The sequence below is a fragment of the Pan troglodytes genome, chromosome 2, assembly GCF_028858775.2.
Source record: "Pan troglodytes isolate AG18354 chromosome 2, NHGRI_mPanTro3-v2.0_pri, whole genome shotgun sequence".
Classification (NCBI taxonomy): domain Eukaryota; kingdom Metazoa; phylum Chordata; class Mammalia; order Primates; family Hominidae; genus Pan; species Pan troglodytes.
The window spans coordinates 65,551,976-65,569,791 of NC_086015.1; the positions used below are offsets into that span (position 1 = coordinate 65,551,976).

General features: G+C 47.2%; 1 protein-coding gene across 2 annotated transcripts in view; it reads left to right on the forward strand.

The window, feature by feature from the left end:
* The first annotated feature begins 6,327 nt into the window (after positions 1 to 6,327).
* The window catches only part of PTPRG (protein tyrosine phosphatase receptor type G), a 733,384-nt gene continuing 721,895 nt past the window's right edge, over positions 6,328 to 17,816 (forward strand). For both annotated transcript variants that reach the window (XM_516564.8, XM_001174413.7), the window contains exon 1: positions 6,328 to 6,568. In XM_516564.8, coding sequence (XP_516564.3) covers positions 6,484 to 6,568 — 85 coding nt within the window. In that variant the 5' untranslated portion in view covers positions 6,328 to 6,483. The remainder of the gene's footprint in view (positions 6,569 to 17,816) is intronic.

Genomic DNA, 17,816 nt, shown 5'->3' on the forward strand with positions numbered 1-17,816 from the left:
ATTGAACTGAGATTGTGCCACTGTACTCCAGCCTAGGCAACAGAGCAAGACTCTGTTTCAAAAAAAAAAAAAAAAAATGCCATTGCATGTTCATTTTCTTTCAGCCACTGAATATAGGGCTTTTTGTAATGACAAAAGTTATTATTAGGGGACTTAAGAGATTTTCTATGGTTATATATATTTTCAGAATAAATAGGCTTTGCTAAGTCTTAAGTTCTTTAAAATAAACATTGCCTCAAAATTTAAAGTTAGGATGATTACAATGGGTTTTGTTGTTGTTGTACAAACATTCACTTGAGAAGTTGAAAGCCCAGTCACAAATGTGTTTTGTCTATACATGAAAACAAACGAAGGGTAAAAGGTAAATGGGCTTTGTATTTATTTCCTAGGGCTGATGTAACTAAGTACATCCAACTAAATGGCTTAAAACAACAGGAATTCAATGTCTCACAATTCTGGTGGCTAGGAGTCTAAAATGAAGGTGTCATCAGGGTTATGCTCCCTCTGAAATCTGTAAGGGAAGTTTTTGCCTCTTCCTAGCTTTTGGTGTTTGCTGGCAATACTTGGTGTTCCTTGGCTTGTAGATGCATCACTCCAATCACATGGCTGTCTTCTTCCTGTGTCTTCCCCTCATCTTTCCTGTGTGCTTGTCTGTGTCTGTGCCCAAACTTCCCTTTTCTATGAAGACACCAGTCATATTCGATTAGGACCCACACTAAGGACCTCATTTTAACTACATTACCTCTGGAATGACCAAATGTCCAAATAAGTTCACATCCTGAGCTTCTAAGGGTTAGATACCTTCTTTCAACATTACTTCACAATAATTCAACCCATAACAGGCACTACTCACTTTTAACAGTAGATGAAGTAGATTGTTTGTATAGAAGGCCACAAAATTCCTCCTACCTTTCTATTCATGTCCTTTTGCTTCCTGACTTTGCTGCTTCTCCCATCAAGAACTGGAGTCCATTTCCACCTCCTCTTGAATCTGCCCTGGCCTTGTCTTGCTTTGACCAGTCAAATGAAATGGAAGTAATTTCACACAACTACTAAGTCTAGGTCTCCAGGTGCCTTGCAATTTTCACTCTCACTCTCCTACCTGAGATCTTTTTGTAAATAAGTCTGAGACAGGCTGCTATAGAGATTAGTGGGTGAGGTCTGAGATGCTCCAACCAACAGCCAGCACGAATTGCCAGGCATTTGAGTCAGGGAATCTTAGACTATGAAGCCCCAGCTGAGCATCTGGATTCTGGTGCTATAGATGCATGAGTGACCTCACACAGAACCAGCAGAAGAACTACTCAGCTGAGCCCACCCCAAACTTCTGTCCTACTGTTTTAAGCTACTACGTTTTGAAGTGATTTGTTACACAACAATAAATGATTGATACAGAAGAATGTTAAAAGCTTGAGTCTTCTGTTGTTTACAATCTGAATTGCCTCAACTAAATCACTTAATTCTAACAGCCCCTGCTTCCTTTTTTGTAAAATGTAGATATTTTACTCATCTGTCACCACTGGTTCCAGGTTTCAGGTTTTCAGTTTTAATGAATAAAAACGTAAGGGATAGGAATAAGAGGAAATTATTAGCTCAAGTAACTGACAAGTCAAGGAGTTGGTTTGGCTTCAGGTATGACTTGATTCAAGGACTCAAATGAAGATATCAGGGATTTGTTGGCCCCCACCTCTGTATTCTTTTTTTCTTCTTGTGTCAGATTCTCAGATGGGCTTGCCCCAAGTGAGGGCCCTCCTTGCAGTATGAGGTTTAAGTTGATCTGGCCTGGCAAACCTAAAAGGAAGTTTGACTTCATTGGACCTACTAGAAATATGTGCCCATCCCTAGACCAGTCAGGTCAGAGGGATGAAATGCTCCATTTGGTCAGGACTAGGGCACGTGTCCACCTAACCCAGTGAAGTGGAGAGGTGGAGGTAGGGATAGGGGAAGAAAGGGTTAGGCTCACCAAGACCATCTGGGGAGACTGGCACAAAGGAAAACTGGGACACTATTACTAGAAGAAAAGAAATGGACGCTGAGCAGGTAGAAAATAACAGATGTTCACTTCTTATTACATAGGCTGGGTAAACAGATAACAGTAATAGCTTATATTTATTAAATGCTTATTAGGTTCCCAGCACTGATCTGAATAGTTTATATATATTAATTCCTCTTATTCTTCTCTATTTAGGAAGATGTATGGTTATTATAGTATTCCTACTTTACAAATGAGGAAGCCAAGGCATAAAGTGATTAAGTTGCCTATGGTCATGCACATATGAGTAGCATCAGAATCTAACTAGACTGGCTTGAAAGCTACTGCCTTTAACCTCCAGTCTATATTCAAAATAGGTCACCAGCACTATAGTAGGCAGGATTCTAACGTGGTCCCCAAGATTCCCAATCCTTGGCATATAATTCCTTCTTCTTGAAAGTGGGTGGGACCTGTGAACATGACAGGATAGCCACTCCCTTGACTAGGTTACATTATATGACAAAAGTGATGAAACGGACACTCTCTAGACTCCTGTAGGAGGATTCTCCTGCTGACTTTCAAGGAGTAAGCTGCCATGTTGTGAGGGCGCCGTGTGGCTTAGACCACTAGTTGAAAGCAGCCCTTGGCCAACAGCCAGCAAGAAAATAGTAATCTCAGTCCTACAACCACAAGGATCTGAATTTTGTCAATAACCTGAATGTGCTTGAAGGAGGAGCCCAAGCTCCAGATGAGAAAGCCTGGCCCATCCCTTGATTTCAGCCTGATGAGCCCTTGAGCAGAGGACCCAGCCATACTGTGCCCCAGCTTCTCACCTCTAAAAGTGACAGGCAATGAGTATATATTTTTTTAAGCTGCTAAATTTGAGGGTCATTTGTTACTAACGTCAGCATCTTCTCTTTGTAGCCTTTTTATCTTCCATCAGGGTAGCTAGGCTCTCCCTCCTTTGGCACTCCCAGGGCTTTTCACACCAACTTGCTCACTGTTATCATAGAGCCCCCATATCACCTGGGTTAGGATTGTAATTACCAGGTAGGAGCATGGCAGGGCTACTGCTAGGTCATTATTGTGTGACTAGCACTTGAAAGTGTCTATTATATATGAATCGCTCTGTAATTGGTTGCAGAATAAATGAAAAGGCATCTGTGATGTATGTTTGCAAAATTTTATCTTTTGTAGGGACTGGTGGGGCCTGGATTGTGCTTCCAAGGGTAGTTTGGGGGTAACCTTCAGCCTGGGGTCCTAGGACAGTCACCAGTCCATACCGAATTGGATGTGAAGTTTTAGCATGGGGCCTCCTACACTACTAAGGTAGTGGTAATTCACTCTGCAAACCCATATGAGGTTTTCCCCGACTCTGAAGCTCTTTCTTTACATTCCACATTTTGGTGCCTTCTCAAGCCATTATTCTGTTGCCTTTTCACAGCTGTGGAGGCAAACAGGCCTGGGTTGAGAATCTCAGCTCTGCTGCCCACTAGCTGAGGATCCATCATTGTACTCTTCCGAGCATGTTTCCTTGTCTATTAAATGGGGAAAATAATTCTCACAGCTGGCAGTATTTTAAGGACTCCATGAGAGAACGGAGCATGGACTTAGGAAGGTATGCTCCCATAAGGCATGAGGGCTTGCCCTTTTTGTTCGAGGCTGTGTTCCCAGTGTGTCCCTCAAACAGTAGGTGCTCAATACATTTGTTGAGTGAGCAAGCAGTTTATGGCATGAATTCAGCACAATGCCTGGTAGACAGTAAGCATTCCACAAAGGACAGCTTTTACTGTCCATTTCACAGAGGAGGAAACCTCACCAGAGGACGCTGACACAAGTGTTTCACGAGTTTTTCCTATTTTATCACTCGACATTAAGAAGGTAGTCAGGGATGCTGGGGTAATCTAACCTGAGGAACGAATATCCCTCAATACAACACTTCCAGGAAAAATGGCCCTCGCAATCTTTTATAAAGAAGTCAGGATTCCAATAAAACCAGGAAGGACCACATTCCAAAGCAAACAAACTCGCCTCATTCCCCACCCTGGAGGAGGGTGTTCACCCCCGTTGTGCTAAAGATAGAGCTAGGGCCCTCCCCAGGAACTTCCTGGCTTTTATTAGTTTGTAATCCCAAACGTAACTTTTCAAAGGTTTTTCTTTTGGAAGTGTGGGTGTGAAAATGCTTCCTTAATCACATCGAGCGGGAGGATCTCCGACCATCTGTACTTTATTTGAAAACCTAGCATCCGGTTGGGATGTTTGGGTGGGTGGAGGACCCTGCCGTGTTGGGATGAAACAGCAGGGACACGTTTAAAACACAAGAACCATGCGCGGTGGCTCACGCCTGTAATCTCAGCACTTTGGGAGGCTGAGGCAGGCGGATCACAAGGTCAGGAGTTCGAGACCAGCCTTGCCAAAACGGTGAAACCCCGCCTCTACCAAAAAAAAAAACAAACCACCAAAAAAATAATCAGCCGGGCGTGGTGGCGGGCGCCTGTAGTCCCAGCTACTCGGGAGGCTGAGGCAGGAGAATCGCCTGAACCCGGGAGGCGAAGGTTGTAGTGAGCCGAAATCGAGCCACTGTACTCCAGCCTGGGCGACGGAGCGAGACTCTGTCTCAAAACAAAACAAAACAATCCCACGTCAAGATCGCTTTGAAACACAGGCAGAAAAATTAGGCAAAAAATGTCAAACGGCTAATTACCTTGGCTCAGTTACACATTTAATCGAAAGCCCGCCTCCCCCACTTTTAGCCCCAGCGTTAAGAATGTAAAATAGGGCTCTTAGAAGGCTAAGCGATAAAGATCTTCTTACCGAGAGGCAAGGGACAAAACTCATTACAGATAAGCCTAGTCCTCCCATTTCCCCCGGACGCCTCTCCCCGATTGCTAAAGAAGCAGCCGCTCCCCGGGTAGCTGCCAGGAAATCAGTCCGGCCCCGCGGCGCTGCTTTCACCCTGCAGGGGTAAGAGGCGCACTTCCTGCGCCCTCCCCGCGGCCAAACCGGGGTGCGGGAACCTTCTCCAGAGAAGCTGCGAGTTGGGGAAACTCCGCCACCGATCCATCGTGGCGCCGGGAAAGGGGCTGTGGGGCTCCGAAGGGCTGGATTTCGCAATCCTGGGATCGATATTCCTCCCCTCCCCCACTTTCCCCGGCCTTGGACTGGGCCAATGAAAGCCCGAAAAGGAAAAAAAAAAAAAAAAAAAAATTAAATCTCAACGTAGCCGGAGTGCAAAGGCCGCTCGGCTTTGTTTCCCGGCGGGGGAACGCGCTGTGTTGGAGGCGCGAACAGGAGCCGCAGACGGTGAGCCCCTCCGCTGCAACTGCCAGGGCAGTGAAGCCGAACAGAAAACCCCATCCCTTTAAAAAGGCAGCTGTCCGCCCTCCCCCTTTCCCCTCGCCCGGGCGAGGGGTCGCTCAAGTCCGGGATCCGCCAGCTACGCGGACGGAGGATCTCGCCAAACCCGAGCACCGTGCGCCGTCTTTTAAGAGCTCGAACAACGGGAATCCAGCAAAAGACAAGCCGGCCCCAGAAGGCAGCCTCCCTCCTCTCTCCGCGCACGGGCTACAATCGCCCCCAGTCCCCAAACTGTCCCAGTAGAGGCCGCGCAGAGAGAGCAGAGCCGAGGGACCCCGCGCAAGGCGGGAGCCAAGCGCGGCTGCTTTAAGAACGCGGAGAGCGCGCGCCCGCCGCCAGCTGGCCCGGGCTGCGCGCCCCCGCCGCCACCGCGCGCCCCCTGTTCGCTCGCTCCTTCGCTCGCCGGCTTTAAAGTCTCTGCCAGGATCCATGCTCACATGTTACTTCCTGTATGGAGGCATGGCCAGTTTCCAGCCCCGCGCTCTTCGTTCCTTCCCAGCCTGCGCCGGAGCCACAACTTTCAGGAGCATGGACTGAAGGCGCCCTCGCCCCAGCGCCTCTCTGAGATCCTTTGTGTTTTCCTCCGTTTCCTCCGGCCGTTTCTATTTTGGGGGGCTCTCCGCTCCCCCCGCCTCTCCCCTCCCCTTCCCCTCTCGCAAACATGCCTCCTTCCTTCCCGGGGCCCTGGAAGGAGCTGCCTGCCTGAAGCCCGGAGACGCCGCGCCGCGCTCAGCCCCGCCGCCGCCCGCCGGCTCTCGGGCTGTGCTGCGCTGCCGACTCAAGTTGGGGATCCTCGGCTGCTCGCGGCCGCCGCCCGCGGTCCCTGCCTGCCCCAGGCCCGGGGCATCGCCGCCGGCCGCCGACTCCGCGCCCTGCCCGATCGGCTCTCTCCTTTTTGAACGGAAAGCAGCCCTTCTCCGCCGAGAGGATCGTCCCCAGCGTGGCTCTGCGTTCCCGGTCACTTTTTGAGATTTTCCGGGGGGCGCTCGGCGGCTTCCCGGATTCCAAGGGGACTCGGGCCGCCGAGCGCGGGGGGCCCGTGGAGCGGGCGAGCCGGGGAAGCGCCCCGGCTTAGCGGAGGCTCGCACGGAGGCAAGAACTTATTCAACAAGTTTATCTCCCTGCTTTCCTCTTTTCGATGTGCGTTTTCGGACATGCGGAGGTTACTGGAACCGTGTTGGTGGATTTTGTTCCTGAAAATCACCAGTTCCGTGCTCCATTATGTCGTGTGTTTCCCCGGTGAGTGCCGGCCGCCGAGGGGATGCGGCCCCGGCCGGCGCGCGTTGGGGATGCGGAGTTGTCGCCTGGGCGCGGAGCTCCGGCACCCGTCCGGGAGACCCTGGAGAGGGTGGAGGGTGGCCCGGCGCCCGGGTAGGAGAGGAGGTTTGCTCCGCTGGCTTGGACGATGTTTAGGGAGGCAGGCTAGTGGTCGAGGAAGGTGGAGGCAGGGACCGGCCGGGGAGGGGGCTGGGGGACGCGGGGGTCTGCTCCCGCTCCCTTTTGGGGGGCCTGGGGAGCTGGAATCGGGAGAAAGGGGGACTTGCTTTGCTGACTCGTCGCCGATCGGGAGAACTCGAGTTGTGGGGCGGTTGGGGAGACTGAGGCCATGGAAAGGATGCTTCTGTGGGTTTGGGGGGCCCGGGATGAGTCCCCTCGCTCTGGCGGGTATTGAAGGAGCTCAGAAGGTGGGGGTTTGCTTTGCTGTTCTCCATCCCTTTGTGAGGGCTAGGTTTCGGGGAATGGAAGTCGGAGGCTGGCTGCGGAGGACTGAGGATGTGGGGAGCAGCCTGCGTTCTGGGGTCGGGGGTGTCCTCCTCTCTGGGGGCTGGGGCGGCGGGCAGCACTTCGGTGCCGGCGTGAGGCAGCCTCCTTGGGCACAGTGAGACGGTAGGGCGCAGGCGGTTTCGGAGACATCCGTGTCCCCCCTAGCCCCGGCCCGTGGCCCTTTCCCTCCGCTGCTCTGCTCGATTGGATTGCCTAGTTCTGGACGCGGGGAGGGGGCGGGGGCGGTTTCGGCGGCCGGATTGCTGTTCGCGCCGGGGCTGATTTTTTTCCTGTCTCGCGCGCCCTGCCTACCTTCATCTTTGCCCTTTTGCAGGCTGTTCGCGGCTGGCAGACCCAGACTCGCTCCTTTCTGGCCAGGTTAAGACAGGAACAGTACTGGCCGTTGATAAGGAGAATAAATCACCGCACGTAACGGTGTGCGGCTCGGCGACCCTCCACTTCCAGCTCTCAGCTGGCAGTTCCCCCTCCTCTCTCCCCTGGGGAGGGCAGAGGCCAGTTGCCTCCCTCTACTCTCTTGCAGGTCCCCCGGGCAGCAGCCCCGAGCTCCCTCGTAGCTGTCCCTTGGGGTGGAGGCCAAGTCCTGCCCTAGCCCGGGGAAGGGCTGGAAGAAGGGGTGATTTGCTTTTCATCCCTCGCTCCCCTAAGGACAGAGAATTCCCCGTTTTTCTGCCCTCTCATCCATCAGCTCCTGCATACCCGGAGGTGGAGATTATCTTTATCAAGAAAAAGAGGAATGTGCCCCGAGGTCTCCGCTCTGCCTGGTTACAGCCGCCTGTCCTCGGGCGGCTGGAGCGCCCGTTTTTGGTGCAGCGGGTCCCTTAGTCCCGTCGTGCGACCCGGAGCAGGGCGCGCGGGAGCCCTCGTCGCCCTTGGGGATCCCTCTCGGGGGACTGGCAGCGAATGCCCCCTTTGCAGAATCGGGGATGGCCTCGGGGGCAGAAAGGGAAAACACTGTCTTGTGTTCTGCACCCCCTTTTCTCTCTGCGCATCCTCCTGCCTGCGGAGCGGCACGGAGCTCCAGCCCAGAAACGCAGCTCGGAGGCCGAGCGAGGACGTGCGTCCACACTCACCCTGGGGTTTGCCCACTGGAGTCCTGCCTCTACGGTAGGACACTGGGGCCTGGGGTTTGCCCACTGGAGTCCTGCCTCTACGGCCTCTACGGTAGTGTAGGCCATGGGGACATCTCCCCTTAGAAACAGCTGCCTTCATTCACTGAAAGACCACTGCTCAGTATTTGGGTTAATTATCTCTCCTTTCTAGTCTCCCCTGCTTTACCACGGACTTGACGACTGAGCGGGCTCAGGTGCACACAGGGGTTGAGCCTTGTGAGGGCCACTCTTTAATGGGTTCAGTGGGAGGTCGTGGAGGGCTGCCTTGCAAATTAGAGGAATTTCCAATTCCACTTCTGTCCTTCTTGCGCTCGGGGATGCAGTCAGTGGGCTGACCGTGGTTTTCTTTTCCCTGGTGTGTGAGGAAGCTTGAGATCCAAAATGGGACTGCCAGGGAACCAGCCTTCGTGGGGCTTGGACCATTTTCGTCTTCTCATTTTCTTTTCGCGCCCACGCTGCGAGGTAAATAGCCCCTTTCCTGGTCCGGGAGCCGAGGGGTGTCGGAAAGGGAAAGGACAGTGGTGGGAGGCGCAGGGAAGAGGGCGGTTTGGTTTGGAAAAGTGCAGCCCGCGAGGGAGCAGCAGGCTTTGGAGCAAGGTAAAGTTAAAATATCAGATCTCTGGGAGACGCTGGCTTTTCGTTTTCCGAGGTTGCCGCGACGCCACTGGACCTCAGGGGGCGCCCCCGAGCCACTGATGGGGCTCCTGCCACCTCCACACTGGTCGGCCTCGGCCACCTCCACGCCGCAGGGATGGGGCGCGCGTGCCCGGGTTCCCAGGCTCTGGGGCTGCAGACGCGCCTTGGCGCGAGGCGGCGGCCTCGGCCTGGCGATGCTGCTCCTGGCTTTCTCGAAACCCGCTGGGGGCTGGAGTTCGCCTTGGGACCCCCACTTCTTGCCTGCTGCGACCTCGAAAGCGCTTATCTGTTTGACATGAGGGATAAAAATGCTTCTGTTTTGGAGTAGGGTCCTCCTTGTGAGGTCTTAGCCAAAATCCCTTGTTATTTAGTATTTTTGTGTTTCCTCTCAGAATCATAACTCAGCATAACTCTTCAGTTGCATTTGAGTTCTCAGCTCCTGTTCAGGATATGGGTTAGCTGTAGTTTGGGCAGGGTTTTGGAAACACAGCCCTGGCATGAGCTTTTTCCCAGTGGATTGGAAACAGTGGATTTTAGTCTTTGAACAGCAGTGTGGCAGGTTTGGGATCCATTCAGGGTTAATAATGCTTCAAGTGATGCTTTCCAAGTGCAAAGCTAAGAGTGTTACCAAACATGATATTAGGCATATTACATTGCTATATACATCTTTATAAAGCACTGTAGAAACGTTTACAAAAATAGCAAAATATAATGGATCCCCCACCCAACTTCAACACTCACAACTCAATCTCTCATCTCTTCCTCCCCAACACCTTATTATTTTAAAGCAAATCCTACACATAGTTCATTCAAACTCTGATATATATCTCCAATCACTGGGAATTTAATTGCCTCTGACACAGTATAAAATGTTACTTCAGAGTGTTAACCTTTTATCTATTTTACATTCTCAAGTTCAGCAGATTTTTTTTTTTAATTGATTTTTGTCTTTCGGCCCTCAGAGTGAAACTCTGGTTTTGATATGTTTTGTATTGTAATTACATTATATCTAGGATGCTGCCATTGGAAACAGTTCAGATGGATAAGCTCAGCTGTGTACCTTGGATGTGTCAGAATTGGAGGCTCCATGATTAATGTCGGGTGAATCATGAATCTCCCTCTAAGCTGTCTCTTACTTTATTTGCATGTGCGGGCTTTAGTTCTGATGGGCATCCGTTATGGCCTTAGGAAAAGGCAAAAGTAATATTTGGAAATCAGCAATCTTTCTCTTTACAGGGTGTGAGATTGTACAGGTTTTTTTTCCCTCTCCCTCATGTATCATGTTTGAAAATGAAGAATCTTTACCCAGTCTCTAAACTGGGTTCCTTTGACACAGTTATGGAGTAAAATCTTTGACGTTTCCTTCTAAACAGTGTTCACATTTGAGGGTTGATGGACTTACAACACTAATAAAGATAGGCATAAACAGGGCCTTTTGGAAATAGGGGAAGTTGCTGTTGTTGCTGGAAGAAGAAAGGTCATAGGAAGGGTTGGCTGATGTGGGAAAAGTGACTATTCCATAGTGAAGCTTTGAGTATCTTCCATTAATTATGGACCTGTTTTCACTGAATAAAAGATTATGTTGTTGTTTACATGAAGCGATCCAGGGAATGCTGATGATTTAATGCAGCAAAACAAACAGCCCTTTCAGATTTGCCTTTCTATTCTAAACAGCTCCCAAGTTAACAGAGTAGAATCAGTTATACACCTGTGTGCTGATTGAAAGTAACTTTCTTGGCATTCACGTGAGATCACTTAAAATGCCCTAGTGTAGTTACTTGGGAGCCTCTCCTACTCCCTTGCCTCCCTGCCTTTTCCTGGAGACTTCTTTTCTTTTTTTGAGATGGAGTCTCACTCTGTCACCCAGGCTGGAGTGCAGTAGTGAGATCCTAGCTCATTGCAACCTCTACTTCCCAGGTTCAAGCGATTCTCCTGCCTCAGCCTCCTGAGTAGCTGAGTCTACAGGCACGTGCCACTATGCCTAGCTAATTTTTGTAATTTTGTGGAGATGGAGTTCCGCCATGTTGGCCAGGGTGGTCTTGAACTCCTGACCTCAGGTGCTCTGCCCACCTCGGCCTCCCAGAGTGCTGGGATTACATTGCAACTGGGCTGTTGCTTTAACATTTTGCTTTTACAGTGACACGTTGTTTGTACTTTTTAAATCTTGATTTCCATTCAGCATGTGGGACAATGAAATGCCATTTCTAGGCAGGTTGAAGATTACAATATGTGTACATTCTGAATTAAGAGATTTAAACAATTGTAGTTAATACTGTCATCCTGGGTTACATTTCATGTGGTCACATTCCATAACCCGGAGCTTATGGGAAAAATTTAGGGCATCTGAAGTTCCCTCTAAAGCACTTGGTGCCCAGAAATTAGCCCTTGGTTTGCTTTGGTTCAAAGTTGACCTTGTTAGATGTTGGGTGGTGGTCACTGAAACTGTTTTTGGCTGTATCCTGTTTAGAGAATAAAAGGGCTGTTTTATTAATGTTATAGAAGCCAAGGAGTACACTGCTCCCCACCTTTAATTCTCCACCTGAGCTTGATCTAGGTTAAGCAGCCACTGATGAGGTAGAGGGAGTGGCTCAGGAGGGACTCAGGAGGGGCTGAGAAGAGCCTGCTCTGTGAGGGCTTCTTGTGGGATTTGGCAGTAGTCACTGAATTTGTCCCAGAATGAGGTTGCCTGTGCAAATGATTAAAAGATAAAACTTGGCACTGTGGCTCACTCCTATAATCACAGTGCTTTGGGAGGCGGGAGGGTCGCTTGAGCCCAGAAGTTCGAGACCAGCCAGGGCAACATAGGGAGACCCTGCCTCTACAAATAATAAAACAAAAATTAGCTGGGTGCACTCTTTTGTCCCCACTACTTGTGAGGCCAAGATGGGAGGATTGCTTGAGCCCACGAGGTTGAGGCCACAGTGTACTGTGATCATGCCACTGCACTCCAGCTTGAGTGACACAGTGAGACCCTGTCTCAAAAAAAAAAAAAAAAAAAAATTAAAAGATCAAATGTAGGCTGGGCATGGTGGCTCATGCCTGTCATCTCAGCACTTTGGGAGACCCAGGTTGGGCAGATTGCTTGAGCCCAGGAGTTCGAGACCAGCCATGTGCAACATGGTGAGACCCCATCTCTACAAAAAATACAAAAATTAGCTGTACTTGGTGGTATGCGCGTGTAGTTCCAGCTACTCCAGAGGAGGAGGAGAGGACTTTGGGGCTGCAGTGAGGTGTGATGATGCCACTGCTCTCCAGCCTGGGCGACATAGTGAGACCCTGTCTCAAAAAAAAAAAAAAAAAAAAAAGTCCATTTGCCAGTCTGAGAAATGGGAGCAACCATCTTACTTGGAAACAAACTATATCCAGGACTAGGGCAACATTCTGTGCACTTAAAAAATCAACTATACTTGTGTAAAAAAGTTATCAGAGTTGGCTTTGACTTATTTTTGGTATTTAGTTTATGTGGAGTTGTAACCAACAAAATCAATAAAAAGGATAAGTATATTCCAGAAACCTGTATTTACGTCCCCTTGCTTTTCCCTACAATTTGCCTGTTGCAAATTTCTAAGTACACAGGATTGTTAATGTCTCTTTAAAAAATGTCTTAAAGTAATATAGGTAAATTTCACTTTCAGGAAAGTCTGTGATGATTGAGATGTAGAACAGATAAATTTGTGGTTAACTCAGTATGAAAAGGATTGTTAGGTATAAGTGATGGCTGTGCAAGATTGCTTTAAGTAGCTAGAGGGCTTCTTGACTGATTGTCCCCTCCTATTGGGACAACTATAATTGGAGGGACCATTTCACCTGGTATCATTTGTAGCAAGATATTTGGTGTTTTGACAGAAAAATATATTCTGTGTGAGATAGCTTGCTGGATCTATGCAGGCCTAAGGTTTTTATGATTGGCAGCCCTTAATACAACTATTAAAAAAATTTTTTTTTGGCCGGGCATGGTGGCTCATGCCTATAATTCCAGCATTTTGGGAGGCCCAGGCGGACGGAACATGAGGTCAAGAGATTGAGACCATCCTGGCCAACATAGTGAAACCCCGTCTCTTCTAAAAATACAAAAATTAGCTGGGCATGGTGGTGCACACCTGTAGTCCCAGCTACTCGGGAGGCTGAGGCGGGAGAATCGCTTGAACCCAGGAGGCAGAGGTTGCAGTGAGTTGAGATTGCACCACTGCACTGCAGGCTGTGCGACAGAGCAAGACTCCGTCTCAAAAAAAAAAAAAAAAAAAAAAAAAAAAAAAGATTCGTTTTAAGTGCTTCCAGGGATAGGAAGAGGAATGACAGCTGATGAGGTTTCTCTATATGCCTGGTTTCTCTTTTGGAAGCCTCCCAAACGGAATTGGGTAGTGTTTCACTTGTACTTGTGGTGGGTGTGGGGATGGAGGTAACTTACACATTGAATGAAAACTTCATATGTCAGCCAGTTGATGAGAGTTGCCATACTATTTTGTCAGCACGTAGCAGGAAGAAAAATCTTTTAGGAGCCTGGAACTTGTTAATGCTTTTCTATTTGTTTTCTAAACTAGGTGGCTATTGAGAGTTATACAGAACATAGCAAAATAGGTAAGAATATGGCCTCTGGAGCCAGCCTACCTGTGCCATTGCTAGCTGTGCTACCTTAGAAAAGTTACATACCCTCTCTGTGCCTCATTATTTTTTTCTTCCTCTGTGAAATGGGGTGGTGATAGAAGCCTAACTCCTAAAGTCTTTGTGAGGCTTGAATGAGAATGTGTATAAGGACTTAGTGCAGTGCATGGTAAACAGTAAGTGCTCAATAACCATTTTTTAAAATCAAAAGTTTTATATGTTTATTTTTATAGAGACAGGGTCTCTCCCTGTGTTGCCTAGGCTGGTCTTAAACTCCTGACCTCAAGTGATCCTCCTACCTCAACTTCCCAAAGTGCTAGGATTACAGGCCTGAGCCATTGCTCCTGGCCACCGTTTTTAAGTGTTCTTAAGAGATTTGGATAGGAGTGTATGGAAAGAGGACGGTGGAGCTGAAAAGGACAACTGTATGTATAGACAACTTTTTAAAAAATTGTATAAACATACGTGATGGGTTTTTGTATCTGTCTTTGCTGTTGAGGGTGAGGAGGAGTAGGGATCAGCATGCGGACATCCTATGTAAGATTACTAACAGGTTATATTTTGAGGTTTAAATAAATGAGAAAGTCCTCATGAAGTCTGAGATATCACCTTGCCCACATTGCAAAGGAGGTCTCTGCTTTCTCAGCTTAAAGTGGGAAAAATGCTTTCTGTGGGCTTAAAATGTGTCTCATAAATCTTCCAAATCCCTGTGTAGAAAGAGTCGCCTAGTCCTGCACCCTCAGATGTTAATTCCTCTTCTCAGGCTTTATGGACAGTGTGGTAATGGAGGGAAATAGGTTACTCATTACTGGGATTCAATTTGGCTCCACTGATGGGAAGCAAACAGTAGTTGGGTGTTTGCTTTTATTTTACACTTGTGTGACACTTGAACACATTGATGTCCTGTCTCTATATGTTCATGGATTCAGAGCTACAGAGCATATGAGAGAGAACCAAACACTGATGCACACCTCGTGCCCTCTAATCTTTTCTTCTTTTTTTGCAGACTGAAATCAGCATGATATTTTTCTGGCCAAACAACAAAATGTGATTTTAAACTACTCAGTTTAGCTATTTTTGGGGAGTAGCAAAGTGACACAGTTGGCTGCTGAATTCTAGCAACTAAAAAAGAAAAAAATGAAAGCATAGTTCATGGAATATGTAACACTTCCATGTAAGAAAATAGGACAACTGGTCTTATTTTTGGGTCTGTGATACTATCTTTCTAAGTGAGTGAAGCAGGGTGTTGTATAATGCAGTGGATATACTTTTGAGGAATTCATACTAGTTACAATATACATCTAAGAGGTATTTGAGTTTTCATAGCATTGCTGCCTCATGAATCCTGCAGTGCACTTAAATCAGATCTGTTCATTAATTGGGAATGATTTGGATAAGGGGACACAGCCATAAGCAATTGACCAAGCATAAAAGCATAGTCCAGATTAGTGAGGAAATATTACTGACTTTTTAAGGTTGTCTCGAGAGCTTTTTAAGAATTGTCAAAAGGATTTATTTACAAAGCGGTGGTTATTTATAAATGAGTTCTACCTGTTTTTAAAATGACACTTTTCCAGAAGCGTTTCTCTTCAGTAAGTGTGGAGGCTTAGCTCTGTCTGTGGGTAGCTAAGGGTGGTTACCCAACATCTTACGAAAGTGGGGTTGGGTGGCGCTGGGGCTCTGGGAGTTTAAGATATACATGTCTCTTATTCAGAATCCACACCAAAACCACAGAGACCTGGGTTGAAATTCTTAGTTCATTACAGCATTTACCTTGGGCAAATGGGCCTCACCCTTTTAATCTATAAAATGGGAATAGTAATTATAATAGCCTACGCTTACCAAGCACATGTGATCTATGCCCCGTGCTTGAGCATTTTATATGCTTTTAATCATCCCTGGAAGTATAAACCATGATTATTTCCACTGTAGGGTTAGGAAACTAAAGTTGAAGAAGGTAGGTCCAAGGTCACCGGGGTAGCAAGGCGCGGGGAGCGGTGGGGGGCGGTGACTGTAATATGTTTCTCTAATCATTGCTCAGGATTTTTTTAAAATTTTATTTCAGACCATTTGCTTTTTGAAGAGAGTATGGAAACTTTTTCCTAATTGCACAGGAGGGCCAATTGAAAGATCTAGCTTTTTATGTATTTCACCCTGTTACTTTTCCCATATAAGCAAGTGCCATGAACACTGGGTGGAATAAAGGTGTCTTCCTGTACTTGCTACAATTAAATAAGTAAGTAATGCAATTAGTATAGGATTTTATTTGGTTACGTTGAAGAGATGACCTTTCAGCAAATTACTTTAGCTTCTGAATAAGCTGATAATAACTGTGGATAGAGTCTGAATTTGTTGGTGGTTTTTTTTTTGACACTACTCCTCTTCCAAATTACCTAAATTGATTTGCTTTGTAATTTGAGAACTTTTGTTTGGGGCTTTGAATATGGTTACTTTGTAATAATGCGGTATTTTTACTCTCCCATGTATATCATCTAAGTGTGGGCAGCAGGCTCTGAATCATAACTTCAGGAAAGGTCTGAGGGTGTTGTGTTTGGCAAGAAATGGCTTGGATTCTGCATTTTTCCTCTGGAGTTTGGAACTAGCCATGGGAGCCAGCCAAACCAGCTGTGGGATCTTGGGCAAGACCCTCAATTTCTTTCGGGTTGTTTTCCTCACCCTTCACTAAATGGCTTCTAAAATTTTTTTCTGGAATTTCAGAGATTGTTGATTCCAGGCTAGGCAGTTTGGAAGAGTTATGGTCTTTTTGCAATATGCAAGTCAGATGCCCAGGACACACTGTGATTTGTGAGGTGCACTTGTTGACTTTTTCCTGTGAGGGTTTGCTTCCTAAGGCATTGAGAACCCTTCCATTATCTTGCTAACCTTGCTACAGATTATCCTGAGGGAGTAGCAGACAAGGTGGTGAGTGGAACTTGGTTAATGGAATGCCTATAAGCTATGTTTTTGTTTGTTTGTTTGTTTTTTAAACATGAAACCTTATTTCTTCTGGAGACCAAGTAAAAAAAAATATGGAGATTTGCTCATGTCAACAAAGTTATGTGTATAGCGTTTAAAACTATCTAATGTGATTTATGATTGGAGTGGTGGGGGCAGACGTCTTTGTCTAAAATGAGAAACGAAGCTAGTTCCGGATCTTGTGTCTGGAAAGGAGAAATGGAGAAAGGACAGGCATTTGGGTTATCTGGAATTGTACAGATGTTCTTTTGGCCATACTGCATTTAAAAGAAAAAATAAATTAAAAATTAAGAATGCATTAAAAATCAGTCATTTTGCATTCATGCCATCAACAAGTTTCTGGGTGCCTAGAGCATGCCAGGTGCTGTTCTAGGCACTGGGGGAGACAGTGGTGACCAAAACAGATGGAAGCCCCGGCCTTCATGACAGCTTCCTGTGAAAGTGGGGTTACTCTTGAAAAATAGGAAGGTCTAGCAGCCTAGGGCCTATGTTAGTGCTTGGCAACAACATTAACCTGAAATTAAATAGTGCTACCCCTTGGGATGGGGCACACACCTGTCCTGTAGTGGTTATTTACAATACTCAGCTGGTCCCTGGAGGTGTTTGTCACCCAAGCATAGGTGATTTTCCTGAGGGACAGATTTTTTCTTTGGGCCTGTTTGGGGTTTTGTATTGCCTGGATTGGTCATGTATAACCATGTGCGTGGGCACATGCGCTAGTGCACACAGGTGCATTGCTGGCTGATGACATGACTTCTTTCCTATCAATCTTGCTTATGAAGCTGAAGCTCACCTCTCCTGGCTGTGTCGTTTTCTGGCTCTACAAATGGCCTGCTCCTTGGATATTTCACAGTCATGTGTTGACTTCCCTGGTTGATTTGAATTTCTGTTAGCTTGTTCAGTTAAAACAAAAGTGTGTTTTGAAAAATCGCTCATTTAAGAGCTGGTTCTCTTGATCAGTTATTTGTTATCAGATGGCCCAAGAAGGGGTATGATGTGGGGGGACAAGGGGGGAAAGCCAGTGACTATTAATAGAGTAGGATCTGAGTACATTATTATTGGAGATGCCATATTAGTGGGTCCCTTGCTACTTAGTTTTTTTTACACAATATTGCTGCCCTCCTAATTTTTGCACATGGATTTCCAATAAATGATAGAAATAGTGCACATTTTAATTTTTACAACAACGACATGTGAAAGCCTGAACTTTGTACACAATAGAGTGGCTAGCTTTTGACTATTACAGATGGAAGATTTGAGGGGATGATTCCTCCACCCTTGTTTTAGTACATGTTCATTAAGTGGTCACAGTGATACGCAGTACATTTACATGAATTCCCCACATGTGATTCAGAGTCAAATTAGGCTATGTTCTTTGA